General features: G+C 44.6%; 1 protein-coding gene across 2 annotated transcripts; it reads left to right on the top strand.

The window, feature by feature from the left end:
- The first annotated feature begins 1,575 nt into the window (after positions 1–1,575).
- GARIN1B (golgi associated RAB2 interactor 1B) lies at positions 1,576–25,356 on the top strand. 2 transcript variants are annotated; one of them, XM_089917432.1, is made up of 7 exons: positions 1,576–2,720; positions 7,908–8,092; positions 9,056–9,308; positions 13,571–13,692; positions 16,332–16,369; positions 19,288–19,454; positions 20,538–25,356. In XM_089917432.1, the coding sequence occupies exons 1-6, from the start codon at positions 2,694–2,696 to the stop codon at positions 19,452–19,454; spliced, it is 792 nt and encodes a 263-aa protein (XP_089773558.1). In that variant the 5' UTR covers positions 1,576–2,693; the 3' UTR covers positions 20,538–25,356. The 2 variants fall into 2 exon arrangements, with proteins under 2 accessions (XP_089773558.1, XP_089773557.1); XM_089917431.1 differs by having other exon boundaries at positions 8,972–9,308.
- Positions 25,357–25,981: the final 625 nt, after the last annotated feature.

Below are 25,981 nucleotides of genomic sequence, written 5' to 3'. Positions count from 1 at the left end.
GCTCTGGGAAGATCCCACATGCTGCAGAGCACCTAAGCCCGTGCACCACAACTACTGAGCCTGTGCTCTAGAGCCGGTGAGCCACAACTACTGAGCCCGTGTGCCACAACTACTGGAGCTTGCGTGCCTAGAGCCCGTGCTCCGCAACAGGAGAAGACACCGTAATGAGAAGCCCTTGCACCACAACAAAGAGTAGCCCCTGCTCGCCACCAGAGAAAGCCCGCACGCAGCAACGAAGACCCAATGCAGCCAAAAATAAATAAATTTATATATTAAAAAAATTACCAATGGCAATTAAAAAAAATAATAAATGAAAATCTAGAATTATTAAGGCTAAGGCCACCTTCAGGAGCTATAACTTGAATGGAAACAACCAGAAATACAACAATCTAGAAATACACCGAGAGAGGATGGTTCAGGTTTTCGAATCTGTCTCTGATTCCTGCCTGACTTAGGATAAATCAACTCATTTCCCCATTGGAGAGATACGTTTTTTTTATTATGCCCCCAAGCAAAACCCTGTTTTTGAATGTTAATAGTTGCAACAATAACCGGGAACACACCATGTGTCCATGACAAACAAAGAAGTAGTCATAATTTATTCTAAGTTGGTCTTATAGCCCCGTAAAGTCTCCACACTGCCTTGCACAAAGAACGAAAGGAACTTCTGTCATATCTATCCCTCCCCTCACCACCATTCAAGGGCCTTGCCTAGTTGCAAGAAGAATGTGGCAACTAGTGGTATCAGATCATCACACATGCGCACTCGGGACATTCCATTTGTAAACGCTTTGAATTTTTCAAATTGTCTCCACTTCTACAATCTAATGTAATTTTCCCAATTGTGTGAGATAGCCGTTACTTTGAACTATACCTTACAGGTGAGAAAAGTAAAGCCCAGAACAGCTTGACACGAACTTTGGGCAGCTTGTGAGTCTCAAAGTCCAGAGGGCAGTAGGGCCAATGGCCTCTGGGCCTCTTCTCATAAGTGTCAGTCCCTCTTGCGCCCATTTCTGTCAGCCGTCATCACTGAGACCTTTGGTTGCAGGCTCAGCCCAGCCTAGTTGCTAAACCAGGGGCCCAGCCCAACCCCAAGACCCGGATTCTTGACGATGTAGCAGAGCGAATGACTGGCGCCAGGTGGCGCCACACTACAGGCGGGACCCTAGTGGATTGGATCCGCACCTCCCAGCCCCTTGGCTGAGTAGGCTAACCCCAGGTATTTTATTAACTTCAGAAGAACGCCACAGCACCTGATTGACTATTTGGGACCTCACTTGTCAAACTATAGTGGGCTTTTACTGTTTTTCAGAAGCCAGTTCAATACACCTTCAAGGGTATTTTTTTTTTTGTAACTACTGCGTTCTGAGTACAGGTCTCTGATTAGCTTTCATTCTGACTTCTAAGAGTCATACACAAGCATTTACATATTAGAATATATATTTTTATTATAGTTTTTCCTTTTATATGACAGTTGAGCTAGCACATCGATTTTGAAAACCTATATGTGTATATATTTATATTTATATATGGTATAATCACTGTATTTTATTTCAGAACAGCAGAAGAGGTGTTACGAAATATTTGCCATGAAAAGGGGACTTGGGTCGGACAAGGTTGAGGACCATCATACGGGAGTATTGACCTTCTCCTGGATATTTCCTGGTTGACTTGATGATACTTGAACAGACAACTTTAAGCCTACTTTGCTGTCTCCACTTTCTCCTGCTCTCACCTCACCCTGGGGCTGCTCCTTTGCTCTGCTGTTCCACACCTCCGTAGCTCTCAGGGAAGCAAGTCCCTGACAGCATCACTCGTGCCCTGGTGCAATCCCATGAGTGCCATCTCTCCCTCCTAGGCTCTCTCCCGCCCTCCTGGACTGTCCGTCCAGATGAGATCTTGGGCTGTGCTCTCTCTCCTGATGGCCCTTTAAATGTCCTTTTCTCTGGTTGGAGATGCATCCTGTTCTCATGGAATAATCTTTGTCAATTCAACTTGGAGATCTGAAAAACGGTGAGCCCAGCTGAGCTTTTCTGCCTCTGCAGAGGCAGTGCTCTGATCAATAAGGGCTTCTACTCTTGAGGATTTTTCTTACTGTTGTTTTCCCTGAGCTGATTACTCATCCCTCTGGCTGCCTGTTTCCTTTTGGGGGTGGTGGGTAATTTGTGAGAACACACACAATTATATTAACTTGCTTTCTTTATTATCAGGCCATACCCAGGTTTTCTGTTTTCCCTATCCTTTGGCCACCACGTAACCTCTTTCCTGGTTAGAGTGTCACTCGTTAAAATTTTGCTGTTAAAAAAAAATATGTATTTACTGTGGATGTCAGAGGGAGTAATTCTGTGACATGCTTCTTTGCAGAGTCCGCTGATAATCCACCAATATCCTTCATCCTTAAATAATAAATAATAGAACTCTACAGTTCTACATGGGCTCATGGCCACCCAGCTAAAAGCTACATTCCCCAGCTTCCCTTGTATCTGGATGTGGCCATGTGACAGAATTCCAACCAATGAGATGTGAGCAAAAGTGATTATGCCATTACCAGGCCATGCCCTTAAAAGGAAAGAGTGTACACTCCCCTTCCCCTTTCCCCTTCTCACTGGCCAGGATGCAAACATAATGGTAGGAGCTGGAGCAACCACCTTGGAACCCACCTGTTGAGTATAGCAGAGATACTCTTACCAGCTATGGACTGCTTACCTTTGGACCACTATGTAAGAGAGAATCAAAATTCTGTTTTGTTTAACTCACTGTATTTTGGGGGCTTTTGACTACCTAGATTATACTCTAAGTAATACAGCTTCATGTTACTACCTTTACCCAGGAGCCTGTACTTCCTTATTACTTGTACTTATTTGTGCTTCCTTATTTCAATTTTTTTTTTTTTTTTCTTTTTTTTGCGGTATGTGGGCCTCTCACTGTTGTGGCCTCTCCCGTTGCGGAGCACCGGCTCCGGACGCTCAGGCTCAACGGCCATGGCTCATGGGCCCAGCCGCTCCGCGGCATGTGGGATCTTCCCGGACCAGGGCACAAACACGTGTTCCCTGCATTGGCAGGCAGACTGTCAACCACTGCGCCACCAGGGAAGCCCCTTATTTCCAATTTTATGTTTTATGTCTTTCTTTTTTTTTTTAATTTAATTTATTTATTTATTATCTTCGGCTGCATTGGGTCTTTGTTGCTGCGCATGGGGTTTCTCTAGTTGCGGCGAGTGGGGGCTACTCTTCGTTGCGGTGCACGGGCTTCTCATTGTGGTGGCTTCTCTTGTTGTGGAGCATGGGCTCTAGGTGCATGGGCTTCGTTAGTTGCGGCACGTGAGCTCAGTAGTTGTGGCGCACGGGCTTAGTTGCTCCGCGGCATGTGGGATCTTCCTGGACCAGGGCTCAAACCCATGTCCCCTGCATTGGCAGGCGGATTCTTAACCACTGCGCCACCAGGGAAGTCCCAGGTTTTTTTTTAAATAGTGACACGTATTTAAATGGAACATATTTACCATGAAGATAATAAAGCTTAAGCTTCAGGGTTCCTTAATCACATGGGCTATTTCAAGGCCCTAGGATGGCCTCCAGCAATTTTGTATCATACTTTTGTAGGATTTTAAAATTTCATTTTTTATGCTCCAGCATTTTTTTTTAATTGTGGTAAAAGACACACAATGTAAAATTTACTATTTTAACCATTTTTAGGTTTACAGTTCAGTGGCAGTACATACATTCACATTGTTGTGCAAACAACACCACAACTAATCTCTGAGTCCTGGTCATCTTTCCAAACTGAAACTCTGTACCCATTAAACAATAACTCCTGACTCACCCCTTCTTCCAGTCTTTTTTATTTTTAAGAGTCTCCAAAATTGTATAAGCTTTAAATCCCACAAAACCTGGGCCCAGCCTCAACTGACAACCAGATATCCTGATCATTCTTTTTTTTTTTTAAGATTTTTTTGATGTGGACATTTTCAAAGTCTTTATTGAATTTGTTACAATATTGCTTCTGTTTTATGTTTTGGTTTTTTGGCCCTGAGGCATGTGGGATCTTAGCTCCCTGACCAGGGATTGAACCCGCACCCCCTGCCTTGGAAGGCGAAGTCTTAACCACGGGACCGCCAGGGAAGTCCTTCCTGGTCATTCCTGAGCAAGCTTTTGAAATGATACCCAACCCTGCCCAAGTGACTTTAGCCTCAAACCAAAGGACAATCAACATAGTCGAGGAGACTCTCACCAAAGTGCTCATCAGTAAATGTGCAAAAGTCAACAATTGTGACAGCATCAACATCAATGTATACACAGAAAAACAAAACCAATAAGTTATTCATATTACTGGAATATATATTTATACAACTTTTTCCAGAAATTATGTTTGTCATTCTTAAGGTCCAACTTGATTGTAAATTAACCCTATTTTCTTCATTGCTTAGAATTATTGGTAAATAGTACAATAATTTCCTGTAAAATTTGTCCAGTAGAGTAGATAGTCATTTTATATAGTTCTATCAGCTTATTTTAAGTCTGGCTCAAAGTCACAGAAAACCTTTATTTTTTTCATACTTAAAAGAAGTCTGGAGGTACAGAGTTCAGGACTATATGATAATTTTATGATTTGCAATGAATTGGAGCCCTTTTATCTTGCTATGCTACCATCCTTGGCATGCCACTTCATGGCCCAAAAGGGCTGCTCCAGCTCCAGCCATCAAATCTGTATTCCAGTCAGAAGGGAAAAACAAGGAGTAGAAAAGAGCATATCCCCTTCCCATAATGATTCCTCATAGAAATCTCACCCAACACTTGAGTTTACCTCTTTTTTTTTTTTTTTTTTGTCCTATGGCTTACCTAGCTATAAGGGAGGCCAGGAAATGACATATTTATTCCAGAAACTTGTGTCCAACTAAAAACCAACCATTCTATTACTAAAGGAATGGAGAGAATGGATATTGGGACAGACAACTAAGTATCTGTCAAATGTTTTTTTAAAGATTCACTGTGCTAGTTTTTGAGGTTTAATGGGGGCAGGTAGGAAGGAATAGGAACTTAAGGCACCATTTTATCATTGTTTAGCATTTTGTTTAGAGCTGAAAGCTTGCTTCCTCACAATTAGCTATTTAGACTGGGTGCTAAAAAGCCACCCTCTACACACCACAAAAATGGGCTCAACAGGCTTGTAAAGAGAAAAAGTCATCTTCCATATTGAAGGGAATTTTTGAATGTCTCAGTGGCCAAATACATCCAAACCATGTATCTAAGCCAATAAGATTTACTGTTGCAAGTAAGCTTTAACTGTGAAAAGCATCATATCCGCGTATGACTGCCATCACTTTTGTACTGTATGTTGTTTGCCGGGAAATGTAAACCACAGGATGCAGTCTCTGACCCCATCCTTAGAGAATGTTACCATAGAGGACATTTCTCCCACATGGTAAACAAAAGAAAGCAAGGAACGTGAGTGCAGAAGTTGCTTTAGCCATGAGGGAGCCGATAGAGCAGGGGCGTAATGGAAACGACTCAGAGAGGGAGCTGAATGAATCAGATAAGGGAAGCCTCGTGACCTTTCAGCCTTCTCCCTGACTTGTTAATGAAACACAAAAATAAACCTCCATGCTTGTACTTTGCGTATGTTGGTTGTCAGATTGCTTTTCTAAATTGACTGTATTTAACCTTGATGGTGAATGTACCTTGATGATTAATAGATTCTGGAATTTTGTCCAAACTAGAATGTGATTTCTCCCTGAAATAGACTTGAATAGCAGTCAGGCTGCTTGGTTCTTTGCCTCTGATCTAGCCACCCCAAGATCTGGGCTCTTTCTTCCTGGGCTTGTTGATCCAGCAGAGCTGCTCATTGGGATTCTATTCCTCTCAGCTGGTACCCTCACCAAGCCAGCCTCTGGGTAAGAAACTGCTTGTTTCTACGGTTCTTCAGTGTGACTTCCTCAGGGAAATAAGGCCCGCAGAAGTAGCCAGCCAGCTGTAGGAGAACACACAGCAGGCACCTAGAGCCCCTCAACTCCTTCCAGAAACAGCAAAGGCTACTGCAGATAAACCAGGGTATGTGGGGCCCACATGGTACAAAGCTCAGGAAGGCTGGGTTTTAAATTGACAACAGCCTTTAAAACTCTTTGGGGGAAAACAAAAATAAAAATAAATAAAAAAATTCTTTGGGGGTAGTCGCATTCAGAGTAAGGGAGGGTTGAAAGGCAGGGAGGGTATTTTCCTTTTAGAAGCAGAAGGAGCTTCCTAACAGCCTTCCTTCTTTGCTTTGTGCCTGGTTCAGTACTTTCTTAGCAAGTTCTGGGGGAGCTCAGGTCCTGAGAAGGGCTGGGGCCTGTCAGGGCACTAAACAAGCTGTAAAAGCACCCTGGAGGAAAAGGGAGGCTCCTCTGCATTTCCCTTTCCTGCAGCCCTGCCCTGGTTTTTCATGATGTCATCCATTCATCATTGTGATCTGATTGGTGGTCCCAGGCCTTGGCCAGCTGCCCAAGGCCAGAAGGGAAGAGAGAGATCCCAGGACAAATGCGCAGCAGGCCCCTGAGCATGTGCGGAAATGTTGTCATCAGTTCCACATAGAAAGACTTGGAACAAATCGAAGAAGACAGTCAAAGTCACAAGATCCTATCCAACCTTCCCTTCCCTGAATGCCTGGGAAGAATTCAGGCGCCTCTTTCCTGTGGATAGGGAACCAAATCCTGGAGTGGGCCTGGGTGTGGAGGAGGGACTGCTCTGCCAGATGGTTCATTCTCCAGAATTCAACCTGTTTCCTGAATCAGTGGTGTTTGAAAGCAACTTTGTCCAGGTACTCTCGGGCCGCTCAGAATGGCACTCCTTGATTCCTCTAAATCTGTTCCCACAATGTGACGGAGAGTCTGTCCCTGGAACTGGAGTGGAGTGACAACTGAGGCAAAGAGAGGAACCTAAGGCAAGGATACCCCATCTGACCCTGACTTTGCAGAGCTCCAGATAGGTTTTCTCCTGCAGTCACTCTGGGGAGAGAGGTCAAGTGTTGTCTGCTCTGAGTGGAGGATTTGGTAGCTTCCTCCCTCAATTTACTTCCTCCTCCAGGCCGTCAGCTCAAAGCAGATGAACAAAGAGGCGGTAAAATGAGCTGCCCTTTGAGGGTTCAGAACAGAAATGTTGGTGGGTGAAAGAATAGGAGCTGGATGCCTGGAGAGATCTGGGCTCAGAGTCCGGTCCACTGCTTTCTTATCAGGAGGTGTCATCAGGAAGGTGACCTGCACACCCTGAATCCCAGTTTCCTCTATTGTAATAAGGGTGGGACTGACCTGGCTGTTCCATGAAACACAGGAGGCAAAGGCCTTAGTGCAACGGCACTCAGTGCATTTTTGTTTCCTTGTCTGGGCTCCCCTCAGGCCAGATGGAACCCAGAATAAACAGAACTTGGAAGTTACAGGGACCTGACAGTGCAGAAAAGGTGCAGGAGATAATAGGGCCCCTCAAGAAAGTGCCAAAGGACAGGTTTTTCAAAGAAAATCCAGGAAACAGTCTGGGGAGGATTCACAGAAGTGTGACACACGTCAAGGAACTCTTGTGGGCAATCGCTAATAGTAGGTAAAGTAAATACTGGTACAGTTGTTTAACCAATATAGGTTAAAACTGTGGTTCCCAACAAGCGATGATTTTGCCCCTGCCACCAGGGGGCATTTGGCAATGTCTGAAGACATTTTGGGTTATCGCAATTTGTATGGGGGGAGGGTGGAGATTGCTCCTGGCATCTATTGGGCAGAGGCCATGGATGCTGCTAAATATCTTACAATGCACAGGACAGCTCCTCCCCCAAGCAAAGAATTATCCAGCCCAAACTGTGAATGGTGCTGAGTCTGAGAAACTCTCGCCTGAAGCATACTGCTGCTTCTGCCCGGTGCTCAGACTGTGCCCTGGGGTGCTGCTTTGCAGGTCAAAAAGAGCAGGAACTGGATAGGCATCTACAAAGCCTCCAACACCATGGCCCTTGGGGTGACCTCCTCTGTGCCCTGCCTGCCTCTTCCCAACATCCTCTTCATGGCCAACGTCAAATGGCACCATGGGCAGAGCCAGACATGGAACCAACCAACTACAGCCCCCAAGATCATCCTGAAGAGGTAAGCATCCTGAAGGGGGGCAAAGGGGGGCCATAAAGTGGACAGGAGTGAGGGCCAGTCTACATGCCCTCTTTCCTTCTCGCTGCATTCACTGCACTGAATTCTTAGGAAATCTCTCCACTTGGGGCCAAGGGGCAAGGAAGCCAGGCAGTCTGGCAGATGAAGCACTGGCTGGGAGATGCAGGTTCTAGTCCTTATGCAACTAACTAGACTCAAATAATTTTTGAGTCACAAGTTACTTGCTGCATTGCAGTCTTCCTACTGGGAAAGTGAGTGGAACGAAGTCTTACTTGGAGCTGTAACATTATGCTTGTCGGGGATGAAACGGCCCTTTTAGATGTTTGAGCCTCTTCTGTAGGATATCTCAGGAATCTCTAGATACTCCCAGAAGTCCAAGTAAACCCTTCATTGCTCCATGTTGCTTCAGTGATAGACCTCTCCATTATGTTCTAGGTACACCTATGGCAAGTACAGCCCAGACCCAGCTGACTAATACTAGATCCAAAGCCAGCTCCTTGAATCTTAGCTCCTTTGGGAAGAGTAATGGAGGCATTGAGGTCAATGAATGGACAAGCTGGACAGTGGGACCCAGCTCCTGTTGTGCTCTCAAGAAGGAAATTGAAAAGCCCTATGATCCCAGCTACCTTACTCCCAGGCTGTCCCTCTCAAGCAGGATCCAGGGAACACCAGCATGAGAATCATGGCAGGATGGGTAGAGGTTAGAATGCAGATTCCAGGGGCTCACCCCAGACCTACTGAATCTGAATCTTTGGGGTTATCTTGAAGCGTCTGCATTTTAAACAAGCTCCCCAGGTGAATCTGATCTCCCCAAAGTTTGAGCACCACGGTGCTAAGCATTCTCTCTCCTACCCACCAAAGCCTCGATTCTGAAGGAGACACTCCTCATTTTAATGAAGACAGGGTCGGATCAGAAGCAATATGTGTCTTCCCTCACGCCTTCAGGATTCTCCCTCTGAAGTTTGTGGAGCTCCAGGTCTGTGACCGCTTTCAACGTGTCCTGCGGTTGAGGACAGTCACGGAGAAGATCTGCTACCTAAGGCTCCACCCTGACCATCCTCAGACTGTCTTCCACTTCTGGATCCGACTGGTTCAAATTCTGCAGAAGGGCCTGTCCATCACCACCAAAGACCCTAGGATTCTCGTCACTCACTGCCTGGTACCCAAGAACAGCTGCAGTCCCTCAGGAGACTCACAGGTAAGTGGGCACCATTGGCTCCTCCAGCCAAGGTCAGAGCTGAGCTGTAGAGCTTCAGTGAGCTGATACGGGGGCACCCTGGGAAGCCTTGCCTTAGGCCTTTTCTGACCAGCTTTACTGATTAAAATTCACCTAAGCGCACAGTTCAAATTTTTCAGTAAATGTATGGAGTTGTGCAACCATCACCACAATCCAGTTTTAGAACATTTCTATCACCCTAAAAAATTCCCTCATGCCCATTTGCAGTCATTCCCTGTTCCTACTTTCTGCCCTAGGCAGCCACTGATCTGCCTTCAATCTCTACTCATATTTCTGAAACATTTCATATAAATGGAATCCTATAATATATAGGCTTTCTTGTCTGGCTTCTTTCACTTAGCATAAGGTTTTTCAAGTTCATCCATATCATAGCATGGGGCCAACTCTAGGGTAGAGTCACAGATTATCAATAATTTATTCCTTTCAATTGCTGAATAGTATTCAATTGTATAGATATACCATGTTTAATCTATTCACCAGTTGATGGACATTTGGATTGTTTCCAGTTTGGGGCTATTATGAATAATGCTGCTGTGGACATTTGTGTACAAGTTTTTGTATAGATGTATGTTAGGGTATGTTTTCATTTGTCATGGGTAGATTCCAAGGAATTGGAATTGCTGGGTCATATGGTAAGTTTATGTTTAAACCGGCAAACTGTTTTCCAAGGTGACAGTACCATTTTACATTCCCTCCAGTAATGCATGAGCGTTTTAGTTTCTCCGCATCTTCACCAGCAATGGTATTGTTGGGAATTCCCTGGCGGTTCAGTGGTTAGGACTCTGTTCACTGCTGAGGGCCTGGGTTCAATCCCTGGTCAGGGAACTAAAATTCCACAAGCCACACGGCCAAAAAAAACAAAAACAAAAACAAAACAATGGTATTATCTTTTTGTTTGTTTGTTTGTTTGTTTGCGGTATTCGGGCCTCTCACTGTTGTGGCCTCTCCCGTTGCGGAGCACAGGCTCCAGACGCGCGCGCAGGCTCAGCAGCCATGGCTCACGGGCCCAGCCGCTCTGCGGCATGTGGGATCTTCCAGGACCAGGGCACGAACCCGTGTCCCCTGCATCAGCAGGCGGACTCTCAACTACTGCGCCACCAGGGAAGCCCGGTATTATCTTTTTAATTAAAGTCATTCTAGTGGATGTGTTATGTTTTTAATTAGGGTTTCCTGTCGAGCAACTTTACATGGGCTTATTAGTCATTTATGTATCTTCTTGGTGAAATTTCTATTCAAGTCTTTCTTGAAACTTTAAAAAATATATATCTATTTTATTTATTTATTTGGTTGTGCCAGGTCTTAGTTGAGGCAGGCCGGCTTCTTAGTTGCAGCTCGCCTGCTCCTTAGTTGTGGCATGCAAACTCTTAGTTGTGGCATGCAAACTCTTAGTTGTGGCATGCATGTGGGATCTAGTTCCCTGACCAGGGATCAAACCCAGGCCCCCTGCAGTGGAAGCGCAGAGTCTTAACCACTGGACCACCAGGGAAGTCCCTTGCCTATTTTTAAATTGATTGTTTTCTTCTTATTGAGTTGTAAGAGTTCTTTGCATATTCTGGATACAAGTCCTTTATCAGATGTATGATTTGTAAATATTTTCTCCTAGTCCGTGAGTTGTCTTTTCATTTTCTTAATGATGTCTTTTGAGGAGCAAAAGTTTAAAATTTTATTTTATTTATTTATTTTATTTATTTTTATTTTTGGCTGCGTTGGGTCTTTGTTGCTGCACGCAGGCTTTCTCTAGTTGTGGCGAACAGGGACCACTCTTCGTTGCAGTGCGCGGGCTTCTCATTGCGGTGGCTTCTCTTGTTGCAGAGCACGGGCTCTAGGCACGCAGGCTTTAGTAGTTGCAGCGCGCGGGCTTAGTTGCTCCACAGCGTGTGGGATCCTCCCGGACCAGGGCTTGAACCCGTGTCCCCTGCATTGGCAGGTGGATTCTTAACCGCTGCACCACCAGGGAAACCCAGAAGTTTAAAATTTTGATGAAATGCAGTTTATCAATTTTTTCTTTTATGGGTCAGGCTTTTGGTGTTGTATCTAAAAACTCTTTGCTCAACCCAAAGTCACTAAGATGTTATCCTATATTTTCTTCTAGAAGTCTAGAAGACTTAGCTCTTACATTTAGGTCTCTGATCCATTTTGAATTAATATTTGTGTATGATGTGAGGTAGGGGTACTTTTTTAAGTACTTTTTTTTTTTTTTTTAGCATGTGGATATACAACTGTCCTAGTACCATTTGTTGAAAAGCCTATCCTTTCCACATTGAATTGTCTTGGCATCTTTGCCAAAAATCAATTGACCATAAATGTAAGGCTCTATTTCTGGCTTCTCAGTTCTGTTCCATTGATTCGTTTGCCTATTCTTGTGCCAATCCCACAATGTCTTGATTAATGTAGCTTTATAGTAAGTTTTGAAATTGGGTGTTGTAAATCTTCCAGTTTTGCTCTTTTTCAAATTGTTTTGGCTATTCCAGATCCTTTGCATTTCCATGTAAATTTTAGGATCAACTTGTCTATTTCTACAAAAAAAAAAAAAAGCCTGCTGGAATTTTGATAAGGACATGTGGAATTTATATATCAATTTGGGGAAAATTGCCATCTTGACAATATTGAGTCTTTTAATACATGTATATCAAATGTGTTTCCATTTATGTCAATCTAATTTAATTTCCCTTAGCAATGTTTTGTAGCTTTCAGTTTACAAGTTCTATACTTCTTTTGTTCAATATATTCCTAAGTATTTGATTGTTGTTGATATTATTGTGAATGGAATTGTTTTCTTAATTTAATTTTTGCATCAGTCATTGAAAGTGTACAGGAATACAATTGGTTTTTGTGTATTAATCTTGTTTATCAGTTGTAGTAGTTTTTGTGGATTCCTTGGGATTTTCTACATATGTGCATACATTCATGTCATCTGCGAATAAAGACAGCTTAACTTCATTTCCAGTTTGGATCCATTTATTTGTTTATTGCCTTATTGCATTAGTTAGAACCTTCAGTACAATGTTTCATAGAAGTAGCAAAAGTAGACATCCTTGCCTTGTTCCTGGTATTGGGGGAAAAACATCGAGTCTTTTATTAAGTATGATGTTAACCATGGGATTTTTGTAGATGCCCTTTATAAGGTTCAGGAAATTCCCTTCTATTCCTTGTTTATTGAGAATTTTTATCATGAGTGAGTATTGAATTTTGTCAGATGCTTTTTCTCCATCTGCTGAGATGATCACATATTTTGTCCTTTATTCTATTAATATAGTATATTACATTAATTCACTTTTAGATGTTAAACTAGCCTTGTGTTCCTGCAATAAATTCCATTTGGTTACGGTCTGTATGATCCTTTTTATATATTACTGGATCTGGTTCACTAGCATTTTGTTAAGGAGTTTTGCATCTATGTTCATTAGAGATATTGGTCTGTAGTTTTCTTGTGATAGCCTGGCTTTGGTATCAGGGTAATACTCCCCTTACTGAGTAATTTGGGAGTGTTCCCTCCTCCTCTGTTTCTGAGTTTGTGACGATTGGTGTTACTACTTCTTTAAATATTTGATAGAATTCAGGGAAGCCACCTGGGCCTTTTTGCCCCAGGCCTCATAGTATAATGAACAGAAGCCTGACCTGAGTTACAACACAAAATCCATGAAGGCCGAGATTTTTATCTGTTTGCATCACTTCGATTCCCCAGTGCCTGGCACGGAGTTGATATTCAATAAATATTGAATGGCTATGAGCAGTGTGCACAACTGGGGCATCTCTGGGGTATCACAGGCAACAGGAAAAAAGGCAGTTTTACTCTGGCATAAAAAGTAGCTCAACGTAGGATATTTCTTAGAGAAATGAATTTGAAAAACATTAAATTCCTACAATAAACATTTAATCCCCTTCCATTTAAATATAAAACCAAGTAGCATAAGCTTTATTAAAGTTTATATTAATAGGCTATTCAATAACGTATTAAGGTATGTTAATAAGAATAGCTTATCTACTAAATTATGTGTAAAGTTTTCAGGGACAATGTTATTCTTGGGACACCAAAGGATATTTATAAGAGTACGGGGGTATAAACAAACAGATATGGCCTCAGAATTGCCTCTCTGTGCAGGTGGCATGGCTCTGTCTGATAGGACAGCTGAGTTCTAACCTTTAGGGTCTGGACCATGATATTAGGAAAATGCAGAGACGCTGAGAACTTACACCTGGTTTTGCTTTTTTCCTCCATCTAGTTAGTGCAGAAGAAACTCCAAGCCTCCCAGCCCAGTGAGAGCCTCGCGCAGCTGATGGCCAAGGGGGAGAGTGAGGCCCTCTCTCAGATTTTTGCCGACTTGCACCAGCACAACCAGTTCAGGTACATGACTCAAATCCAGCCGGCATGACGTCCCCAGATGGTCTGCGCTGGGAGATCCAGAAACCAAGTTATCTTGGTTAATGGGCACAGGGAGGTGCATGAAGTATTGCCCCTCAGTATCCAGTCTGTATTCTTGACTCAGGGTAACCTTTTCCTGGTCTCTTTGCCTAATTCTTCTTCTCCACAAGCATCGTGGGCTTGACCCCAGAGGAGGAATTTTATAAAAAATGGAAAGTAGCTTCTTCAATGTTCAGAATAAATTAGTAACACAGTTGGAAAAGTAAAACCTAATTTCTAAACTAGTTTCTAGTCCTACAGAAAAGTAATCAAAACGTTGTTTAAAATGTCATAATCTGTCACTGGGTTCCGTTACCTACTTACCTGGCCTCTGCTTGAACTTTATGGAGCTTCTATAGTCACTTTTTTTTTTTTTTAATGTTTTCTGGAAAGCTCCCTCCTGCAGGCCTGTCTTCTCCATGCCTGAGGAAATGTCCTTACATGTACAGATGACTTAGGGTTGCGTCTTAAGACTGGTTGGTATGAGAGAGACAGAGGTCGAGAGCACTTAGACCACAGGGCACCACGGCCAGAGAGCAAAGATAAAAGGGGAACCGGGGTCCTAGTGAACTTGATTTGTGGTGTCAAAGAAAAGGAAGAACAGAAAAAAATTTAGTAAATGTCACCAGAAGAGAAAAACGAGGTGTCAGAGAGAAGGAGATTTTTGTCATAACAGGGACCAGCAACTCAGAGACAGAATTTAAAAAAAGAAAGTTTTCTTTGTGAATGCCAGTAATAAACTGAAAACCAGGAGAGCTCAGAGGATGCAATCTCTCATAATGGGTAAGAGCTCACACAACCCTGGGCCCAAGTCACCACTCTGACTATGAGCCCTTGGGGGCATATTGCTTAACTCTGCTGGGCCTTGGTTTTTACACCTATAAAGTAGAAATTGCGGTACTGCCAGCCTCAAGCAGTTCGTGTCAGGATTAAATGAGCTCACGTGCATCAAGTGCTCGGCCCATCCTCAGCAAATTTACAGGAGGATGTAATAAACTCTCAATTAATATTAACTTGTAGGGAATTCCCTGGTGGTCCTGTGGTTAGGACTCTGCGCTCTCACTGCTGAGGGCCTGGGTTCAATTCCTGGTCGGGGAACTGAGATCCCGCAAGCTGCGAGGTGTGACCAAAAAGAAAAAAATTAGCTTGTATTATTAATTCTAACTTGAGCTGGAAGTAGAAAAACTATTAACACAAGAAAAAGACTTGTTAGTTGCCCGCTGTTAAAGGATTTATACTGTGGTTGTCACTCTGTATATCATACAGAGATCTGTAATGAAGGAAGATATAAGATGGTAAGATGTCACATTGCTGAGCTGGAGAGCCCTGGACTCTAATGGAGGAAGATATTTGATATCTAATAGCAAGATATTTTGACTGTCTTAGAATGTTAACTTACAGATTTTCTTTATTACTCTGGGAAGGACGGCTTCTGTTTATACCTCACTGGTCACCATTCAGTCACATGGCCACACCCAGCTGCAAAGGAGGCTGGGAAATGCAGCCTCCATTCCACATAGCCATGGGCCCAACACAAAATTAGATGTTCTGCCCCAGAGGGAGAAGGGAAAAGGGCATGCTCGGAACCTACTGGCAATCTCTGGCACAGACAGCTTTTAATATCTCCAGGAGGTCAGAGGAGTCAAAGACCTGAAGTAGAAACATGCACAAGCCAGTTAAAGGATGGAGAAAGCTGTGCAGGGTAAGGCAACAAATGAGGCTTCGCCCTGAGGAAGAAGCTTGGTGAGTGCAGAGAAAGGGAAGGAAGGCCAGTAGGGAAGTGGGGATGGTGGTAGGATGACATACGTAAAAGTGGGCAGGGACCAAGCCAGGCAGGGGCTGGGAAGCCATGTGAATGGATTTAGACTTTAAGTGTAATGGGAGCCTTAGCAGCATTTTAAACAGGGAAGTGGCGTGATCCCATGTACATTTTAAAAAGGTCATGCTGGCTGTTGCCGTGACAGTGATTTGAAGAGAGGGAGGCTAGGTGTGGAGGGACCAGCCAGGGAGCTATGGCAACTGAGTCTGAGTCTGGGCTGTCATGTACAAGACGGATCAGAGGGATGTGAGAAACAGGGAACATTGAATTTTTGCTTTCTTCTCTCAATAATTGCTTTGTACAGACATTTAGTTTCTTCTCTTTAATTTTTCAGCATGAAGCCCTGAGTGATGATTTTTCTCCTCATTTAGGCAGGTTCTAGTCTGGTTGCAGTTATAGCAGTTTTTGCACGTTGGCAGCAACATGCAATGTACAGCAAATAAAATAAATGGCCAAGACGCAGGACCAAACAGATGGAGTCACACCCACTCCACCTCAGCAATATCAGCAGCCTGGGTTCTGCTGCCCAAACTCCACCCCATCCCGCCTCCCCCTTCCCTATTTTTTCTTCTGCTACTTTAATATGCGTCACACCCACCCAATATAGTCACAGCTGGCCTTTTTCACATTTATATCTGCCTCTAAAGCTTTTGTTGCATCAGGAAAAATATAACTGGAAACAAGATTTAAAATGAGAGTTTCATGCTCTATTCTTTTCCTTTTGATTTCCATTTTCTTGATCCTGAAATGGCTGGAGTTCCAGGAGCAGCAGAAAGACAGAGAAAAAAAAGGACAGTCCAGGTAACGGAGGGCACGGGGCACCCTTGTCTCGGAGAATTTTCTGCTCTGCAGATATAGGAGTAAGATTGCCTCTAGTACCCCACCCCAACTTTCCTGGTGCCGTCAGGGTTGCCGTCATCCTCCTGTACCTTAGTTTGAGTTCCTCCGGGATCTTTGGCCACCATAGTCAATTTGGCATCAAATCCTATTAATTCCTTTCTTTCAAATGTTTCTTATATTCTTTACTTCATTTCTACTCCCACAGATCCCACCTTAGTCCACTTTATCATCTCTTGCCTGGACCATGGCAGCAATCTTCTGCTAGTTCATTCATTCATTTATTCATTCAAAAGCATGCACTGAGCACTTGGTAAGTGCCAAACACTGTTGAAGGCTTTGGAATCACAGTGAAGAAAGACACAGCACCCCCTTCAAGGGGTTTATAATTTTTGGAGTCAGATGGGTAAATCCCCAAATTACATAACCTCTCCTTCCAGGCAACATTCAAAGCTCAAGCCTGGGGTGCCACAGGCGCACAAAGGCAGGCCTCTCTCCCTCCTTCCGGGAAGCTGTCCCAGAAGGCCTGGGGTCTGAGCTGAGTCAGAGAAGATAAGTAAGAGTGGGCTGGCCAAGGCAGATGAGGCGGGGTTTCTAGGAAGAGACGCAGAGTCTGTGTGAGACAGCATGACCCATTCTGGAAACAGCAGCCCTGTTCCCGATTTATTTCTGGGTTCTAGTTTACCCCAGATCCACTCATTATGGCATGGATGATCCTGCATGAACTTTCCGCTCGTACCCATCTCAACTGGTCACTGTCCCCTCCTCAAATGGGAGCCCTCTGACTCCTCCTGTTCTCCAGCCCAAATCTTCTGCTCTGGTCAAACCTCAGCTACCCTTCCCCATGCCTTATTCATCCCCCTCTCCTCCCTTCCTCCTGATGCCACCCTAAACCCTACCTAACCTTTCAGGTCCACTCACGACACCTTCCTGCCCAGACAAATCTCTCCTTGCTCATAACCTCTCTTACACAACATACTATCCCTGATTGTTTCATAGGCTTAAGTCTTGTTTCTTCAACCAATACTAAATTTTTCTGGTGCCTCTGAATTTCTACAGTGGCAAGCACAGGGCTGGGAACACAATAGGAGCTCAATAAATATTTGTGCACCACACCACTAAGAAATTATTCCTCCAGATTGGCTCAGGAGGCAGTCAGAATATCATGTTATATTTAGAGATTTAGAGGAATGTGTAGATCCCAGGGGAGCTGTGCCAACTTTTATCCAAACCAGGGGTTGCAGCTCAAACATCTGCAGGGGGTATAGAGGAGTAAAGCGACTAAGTGTCATAGATATAAGAAATGGCTGGGTTTTCTCTCAACTCTATCATTGGTAAAACAACAGCTGGGCTGACACTTGGTTTCAGCATTGAGGAGACAATAGGGAGTGGTGGGGACAGTGGCATGAAAAAGTGAACGTTTCAATTAAAGCTTCAACTAATTGTTGCCAGGCTGCAACACAAGCCTGGGGTTGCCAGATACTCTGATTTTTCAAGAAAAAACAAAAATGTGAATTTTTATATCACATACCCCCCCCTTCACTTCGTAAAATACTAAAGTACAGTACAGGCCAACACTTAGTGGGCAAAATAAAGGTATCCACAGACCAAAGTGAGCCCGGAGGCTGCCAGTTCACAACCCTTGTTCTAGATGGTAAATAGAGCTGATTGCTGGCCCATGTTTTCTCCAAGTCTAGAAGTGCTTTCTCATATTATGTGACTGCTAATACAATGGTGATTCATTAATTAATGTTTTTCCACATACATTCAAACACAGACACACACACACATACACACACATACACATACACTCAAAACATACCGCATGAGGTTAGAGTTAAAGAAGACAGAAATAGAGAATATTTCAAACTTATTTCTAGGACTTGAGAGAACAGCTAGAATTTCAGACTCATAGGCCATCTGTGTCGTGGGAACTGTTGTTCCCAAGATGACTCTAGGATGATTTCAGTTAACCATCCTGGGGTGTCCTCAGGACCCTGCTCTTTCCTCGGAGCTGAAGGAACCCCTCTTTTCTCTTTGGGCCAGGTAGTGTACCCTTTCAGTTTGGAAGGACAGTCACACCCCAGCCTCTTGGAACTTTTGGATGACGAGAGAGAAAGAGAGAGAGACAGAGACAGAGACAGAGAGAGAGAGAGGGAGAGAAAGAGCGTGGGCGCTACATTTGGAAAAGCCAGCGTCCCCAAGCTTACCTGTGTAGTTGAATCTTTCAACTCCCTATCAGTGGGTGGTGTGACCTATCACAGTGCTTCCCAAACTTTCATGTGCAAATGATCCCCTGAGGATCTTGTTAATATGCAGATTCTGATTCAGTGGGCCTGGGTGGACCTGAGACTGCATTTTTCACATGCTCTAGGTGATGCCAAGGCTGCTAGGCTGCAAGCCACCCTTTGAGTAGCTGAAGCCAAGTGGACCAGGAACAGGCTCTGGCTTCAGGCCATCTGGGTTCAAAGGCCATTGCCAGTTCAGCTAGCTGAGTCTCCTAGGGAAATTCACTTGGTTAACCTCTCCAAGCCACGTTGGTTGCCTCCTTTTACTGGTACTGCCTTGTTCACATGACGTAGTGGTAAAAACACGGGCTCTGTTGCCTGGTTATCTGGCTTTGAATTCTGGCCTTGCCTCGTCATTTTGTGACCACAGGTAAGTGACTTAAACTTGCTGGGCCTCAGAATCCTCATGCATCAAATGGGGACTATGGCAGCACTGACCTCTCGGGGGTTGTTGTGAGTATTAAAAGAGCATTGACGCCTGTAACTGTTTGGAACAGTGCCTGGCCCATAATAAGCACCTCGCAAATGTTGGCTGGCCTCTGTAAGAGTGCTCTGTGAATTAAAGTACACAAATGCATTCCCTTTTTGACCTAGAAAAAAAACGTCCCAGCGAAGACGCCATCCCTTGCACCCGTGACCTCAGTTGGAGGGAGTCGTTCACCTATGGAGAGTGGGAAAGAGAGAACCCCACTGGGCTGCAGCCCCTCTCACTCCTCAGCACTCTGGCAGCCTCCACCGGCCCCAGCTGGCACCACTCATAGGTACGGTGATGGGATTAATCCAGCTGCCTTCCTGGGACAGGCCTGGAATTCTACCTCAGGTCTGGGTTCAGGTCCTAGGGTCCTGGGGATGATTCCAGGAGGCTGTGGGGTGGGAGTGGGGGGCCTCTTTCTTTTTTTTTAAATTATTATTTTATTTTTTAATAAATAAATTTATTTATTTATTTTTGGCTGTGTTGGGTCTTTGTTGCTGCGCGCGGGCTTTCTCTAGTTGCGGTGAGCGGGAGCTACTCTTCGTGGTGGTGCGCGGGCTTCTCATTGCGGTGGCTTCTCTCATTGTGGACCACGGGCTCTAGGCGCTCAGGCTTCAGTAGTTGTGGCTCGCGGGCTCTAGAGCGTAGCCTCAGTAGTTGTGGCACACGGGCTTAGTTGCTCCGTGGCATGTGGGATCTTCCCGGACCAGGGCTCGAACCCATGTCCCCTGCACTGGCAGGCGGATTCTTAACCACTGCACCACCAGGGAAGCCCTCAGCCCTCTTTCTTCTTGCCCTGTTCTTCTTTACCTCCAACTGGCCTGAGTGAAACCCTAAGTATGGCACCTCCAGGGCCACCAGAGGGCCCTGGGAGTTCCTGCAAGTGGCTCTGAAGGGACAGAGACCAGGACAGGACGCTGTCGTCACTAGAGCTGCCTTCTCCCTGCAGTGTGGGAGGCATGAGGGTCTGCCTCTGCAGCGGGGAGGGGGGAGCTCCTTTTCCTTCCCTGAGCTCCTTGGGGGCCCCAACCTTCCACTGAGGAGAGTGGGAAGGAGCTAGGGGCCCTAGCTGGGGCCCAGCCCTTATCTTCCCAAACTCCAACCCTCATCCATCCATCCATGTATTCATTTAACAGTTATTCATTAAATACTTCCTTTGTGCCTCTGTCTGACCAGAGAGAGACCCTTAAAGAAGGTAGAAGTGGTTATATGTTTTCCAGAGTAAAGTATTATCAATAAACCACTAACTCTTACAAGTTACCTGTTATTAATAGTTGACAATTTAAAAAATTAACAGAAGTATCTAGGTGCCCACAGAAGAGCTTTTAAGGTGTTATATCTTATTGAAAGTTTTTCTCTCCTACACCTACAGGAAGTTCTATTTGAGCCACACTTTCACACTGGAGAGAATCTATGCAGCCCTCGCCAATGCCACTGCAGCATTCAGCTTTCTGAGGGACTCTGTCTGGATGGAAGGGAGGAGAAAGCTGTAACTAAGGAAAAACTAGAATAATCTCACACTGACAACATAGCCTTTCCCTGGAGAACCACTTGGGAGCATGGCTCCTGGATGAGAAGCATTATTCTAGCATCATTCCAGTCCATAACTTCATGTCCTCACCACTGCACATCACCACACCTCACCTCCGTTCCAGCACAAGAAGATGTGCTCTCAGAAGGACCAGGACCAAGAGATGGAGAGAAGGAAGGAAAGAGAACCAGGACCAGAGGAGAGGTGGAAGAGAACAAAACGGGGGTGAAGAGGAATGTGGAGGGTGGAAATCAAAGAAGGAAGATGCAGAAAAGTGGTGACAGAAAGAAACAGAAGAGAGGACAAGAGAAGTACACCTCTGAGAGAGGCCTCACCGAGCTTCTATTTATCTAATTTAAAACTTGAAAGTAAGGCCATATACCAAAAGAGATACATGTTTTCTTCTCCGCTCAGATTCCTCTGGATAAGGATGAGGAGACAGAAATGAATTCCAGCCAAAGGCTTCTCCTTAAATGTCCCTTTTTGCCAGTTTCTCTTGTTAGTCCCTCTTTTCTGATTCAAGCTTTAGACCTTCTTCCTTAGTGCATTCCCTAACTTGAACTTGCTAGCCTGGCCCTGCTGTTCCAAATAGCGGTTTGGGTTTGAGGCTGCAGAAAGGTTCCTGCAGGAGGTTGTTAAGACAAGGTCTGTGAAACAGGCGGAGTTTCTCTTTTGTGTTCAAACTTTCAAAGTTTACTATTGTCTCAGCCCTACAAACACTGGCTCACTTTCTTTTGCATATGACACCCCCTTGAAATGTTGACATATCTTGTTAGCGCTTATTAGAGATTCCAAGGAGAAGAGACACAGGCTCAAAGCACAGGTAAATCAGAGGTTCCAGGCTTGAAGTATAGGTAAAATCAGGGGTTCACAAATTATAGATCAAGAGAGTCACTAAGGAGGGTCTGCCAGACGGCCCATGGACAGACCTCTATTTAAAATGCACAATATTTCACATTCAATAAAAACCAGACTATGAGTATTTCGGAAAAGCTACCCAACCTTCTAATTGGAAAGCTTTTTTGGATGTCTTGCTTTGATTTAGGATACCCTAGGAGGGTCTTTTTCTTCACTGAAGTGGTTTTTTTTTGGGGGGGGGGCAGTGACAAAATAACTTTTTTTTTAAACTTTTTATTTTATATTGGAGTACAGTTGATTAAAAATGTTGTGATAGCTTCAGGTGATTCGGTTATACATATACATATATCTATTATTTTTCAAATTCTTTTCCCATTTAGGCTGTTACATAATATTGAGCAGAGTTCCCTGTGTTATACAGTAGGTCCTTGTTGGTTATCCATTTTAAATACAGCAGTCTGTACATGTCAATCCCACACTCCCTAACTATCCCTTCCCCCCATTCACTGAAGTGGTTTTCAGACTGAAATGGTCGGAGGGCTAAAATGTAAGTTCCTGGACCACCATCACTCTTGCCAAGAATGAGTTATGTCCTAATTCTTGGTGCTTTCAATATCCACATAGATGATCCTTCCCATACCCTGGTCGCTGTTACTGTCCTTCACCTTCCTCAGCCACTGACCCCCCTGATTTTACCCTAGAGTTTGTCATTAATAACTGCACCCCACCCCATTATTCCTACTCTCCAACTATGCCATCGCCTATATTTCCCTGAGTTCAATAATCCTTCAACCCCACCAATCCTGCAATCTCTTGCTCCTTCTGGATTTTCACTATCCCTCGCTCTCCTCACATCCTCAGTCCCTTCCCCTCCAGCCTAGATTCCAGAATCCATCCTGAATATTATCACTCCCTCGCAAGTACCCTCAGCACCTTTGTGTCTTTTCCACTTTATCTACTCACCGACCAAGCCCAACTCTCCACCAACTGCACCATGCCACTAAACTTGCCTGGAGAAAAACCACATGACATACTAACCATTTTCACATTAAAGTCATCATCTCAGGCCTCAAGAGGGTCCTTGATGTTGCCTGGAGATCATACCGTGTTCCCCTCATATGTTCTCTCTGTTGAATGGCTATTTCACATCTTCTCCCTCTTTAAACCCCCCACTGCCTCCTGATGACCCAGCTTCCCATTTCACTGAGAACATAGAAGCAACTGAAAGAGAACTCCAAGTTCCCACCACGATGCCTACCACTTATCTGGAATCGGACCAGTAGATCAAGTTTCTCTCCTTATTAATATAGAACTGTCTTACTCTAAGCAAAGTCCAACTTTTCCCCTTTTGTACTGGATCCCATCCCATCTCCCCTCCTCAAGGACATTGCTCCAGCAGCTCTCCCTCCTCCCTACATCATCAGTTTGATTCTCTCTCCTAGGTCCTTTCCATCAGTAACAAATGTGCTGGTATTTCTCCGAAACATAACTGTTATTTCTTCCATTTGAAAACATAACAAAATAAAACAAAACCTCTCTTGGCCCCTCTGCCCACTCTGTTCCCCTTTATAGTAAACTCCCTGAAAGAGTTTCCAACATCTTGCTTCACATTCTCTCTCTAACCTCTCCACTACCCCACCAAACCTGATCTTCACATTGCTAAAGCCAATGGTCAATCTGTCCTCAGCTCACTGTTAGCGCGTAACATACGTGATTTCTCCTGGAAACACTTCCTTCACTTGGCGTCTAGAGCACTATGCTCTCCTCCTCCTTCACTGGCTTTTCTCCTCAGTTTCCTTTGCTACTTCATTCTCATCAACACCCCCCCCCCACCACCACCACCATCTCCAAACACTAGAAATTTCCAGGACTCAGTCTTGGGTCTCTTCTAATCAAAACACATGGTTTTATACCACACATAAACCAGTTACTCCTAAATTTATATCTCTAGTCCAGACACTGTGAGCTCCAACTGCCTACTTGACATCTCCATTTGAATATCTAATAGGCATCTCAATATGTCCAAAACTAATCTCTCAATAGTATCCCTCAAGACTTGCTCCCCACAAGGTCTTTTCTATCCTAGTAAATGCAGCTCCATTTTTTTACTTGCTCAAAACCTTGCCATCATCCTTGACTCCTCTCTCTCCACCCCATTTCCAACCCATCAGGAAACCCTTTTAAACTATTGATACTTTCAAGATATATGCACAATCTGACACTCCTCACTGTTTCTAATGTTACTACCTTGGACCAAGCCATCATCACCTGGATTGTTGCAAAAGCCTCCGAAGTGGGTGGCTTGTTTCTAATCTTAACCTCCTCAATCTAATGTGACCCTTTTAAAATCTTAGGTCATGTCACTTCTCTGCTCCAAGGAGAAGTGGAACCTTCCAGTGGCTTCCCATGGCTTCCCATCTGTATTAGTTAAGGTAATGCTACCTCTGTAAGAGATAAACCCCAATATATCAGTGGCATAAAATAACCAACAGAAGTTCATTTCTCACACACAGAAAAGTCCAAAGAGGGTGTTCCTGTTCATGGAGTGGCTCTTTAACAGGACCCTGGGCTCCTTCTATCTTGTGACTTGCTATCTGCACTACACAGTTTCCAGGGTTGCCACAGAAAGAGAAAGAGCTTGGAGAATGGCATGTGGCAGGTTTGCATGGCCAGTACTGGAAGCAGTGGACATCATTTCTGCCTCTCTTCCCTTGGCCAGAGCTCAGTCACGTGGCCATGCTGTAAGGGGGCTGGGAGATGTCTAGCTGTGTCACAGGATGAAGAAGAAACAGTTTGGTAGATAATTAGCCAGTCTCTTCTACATCACTTCACTCATAGTAGCAGCTAAAGTCCTTACAATGGCCTAAAGGCCCTGCATGGTGTCCCTCTCCCCTTTACCACCATCCCTGCTACTACCTCCCTGACCTCATGTCCTCCACGTTCCTCAGTTACTGTACCCAGCCACCCTGACTTCCTGCTGCTGCTCAAACACTCCAGCAGGCTTCAGCTCAGGGCCTTTGCCCTCGCTGTTCCTTTTCCCCGGGATGTCCTTCACCACCTTCAGATGTTCACTCACATGTCATCCTCTCCATAAGCCGTCCCTGGCCACCCTCTCAAAGACTGCAACGCCACTGCTGACAGTCCTGACACCCGCTTTTCTCCCTTCCTGCCTTACATTATTCCATGGTACCTATCACCACTTCTCATTCTATATATTTTGCTTTTTTATCTTGTTTATTGGCCGCATACCAGAATATGAGCATCATGAGAGAGTTTGTTCCATTGTGTTCACTGCTGTATCCCCAGTGCCTAGAACAGTGTCTTGCATACAGGAAACAATAAATTCATTTGTGGAGTGAATGTTCAGCAGCACCACATGAGCAGAGTTGGGATGCTTGCAGAACACCATCAGCCTTTTGAGGCTGACATCATGATACCTGCCATAAACAGTCCTTCAGTGCTTCTCTCAGAGACAGAATCCACAGTTAGATGGGCCTTTGATACAGCTATGGTGACACTTCTTATGTGTGTCAGCCCTCATGTCCTTTTCCTCCTCTGCTTTCCTTCTAACTCTTGGGCTCCCATGAGGCCTAATCTGTTTTTCTCTCCTCAGAAAGCTCATGTGTTCTCGTGACTCCACCAGCTGCTGCCTGGCCAGTGACCCTAAGTATCTCCTCCAGCCTATTGGTTCTTTCTTTTTTGATGTTCTGCTATCACCTTAACTCATCATGTCTTGAACTCAACTCAGTTCCCCCGTTTTCCACTCATCTAGCTCATTCTCCCAGTTTCCTATGATTACAGCTTTAATTTTTTTTTTTTTTTTTTTTTTTTTTTTTTTGCGGTACACGGGCCTCTCACTGTTGTGGCCTCTCCCGTTGCGGAGCGCAGGCTCAGCGGCCATGGCTCACAGGCCCAGCCGCTCCGCGGCATGTGGGATCTTCCCAGACCGGGGCATGAACCCGTGTCCCCTGCATCGGCAGGCGGACTCTCAACCACTGCGCCACCAGGGAAGCCCTACAGCTTTAAATTTTTGAATGCACCTTCTTCATTTCCTTCTTCCAAGGCATCACTGAGTCCAGGAAATTGTTGTCCCCACTTTTTTAAATTCCCTTGTATAGAAGTGTTCATTTGCATTTCTCTTGCTTTGTCTAGGCCAAGCCCTCATCCACAGGGAATCAGGGTTGACAGGCCCCATCTCTGGCAGAGTCTCACTAGCTTATCCAGCCTCTTCTAGGACACTTCCAGGATGGTGGCTCTCCCACTAGGCCGCACGTCCTTGAGGGCAGGGACCGTGTCCTATTCTTTGTGGGTTCACCAGCACCTAGTGCAGTGCCTGACTTCAAGGAGGCATTTTCAAAACAGTTTTTTAAATATCTCCTGATACAACCTATTCTATTATAGTTAACCCCTATTAGGAGATGCACCTC

The sequence above is a fragment of the Delphinapterus leucas genome, chromosome 9, assembly GCF_059928025.1.
Source record: "Delphinapterus leucas isolate spDelLeu-1000000601 "Yukka" chromosome 9, BTC_Dleu_Yukka2, whole genome shotgun sequence".
NCBI lineage: Eukaryota > Metazoa > Chordata > Mammalia > Artiodactyla > Monodontidae > Delphinapterus > Delphinapterus leucas.
Note: the sequence above shows the minus strand (reverse complement) of the source record. Positions and strands in the feature narration are given on the sequence as shown.

Bases quoted from the DNA above. Each gene is read 5' to 3' on its own strand.
- GARIN1B (XM_089917431.1), top strand. From the start codon at position 2,694: ATGGACTGCTTACCTTTGGACCACTAT. The intron at 13,693-16,331 runs GTACATGACTCA...CTGGAGTTCCAG, and splicing joins CACCAGCACAACCAGTTCAG to GAGCAGCAGAAAGACAGAGA. The intron at 16,370-19,287 runs GTAACGGAGGGC...TTTTTGACCTAG, and splicing joins GAAAAAAAAGGACAGTCCAG to AAAAAAAACGTCCCAGCGAA.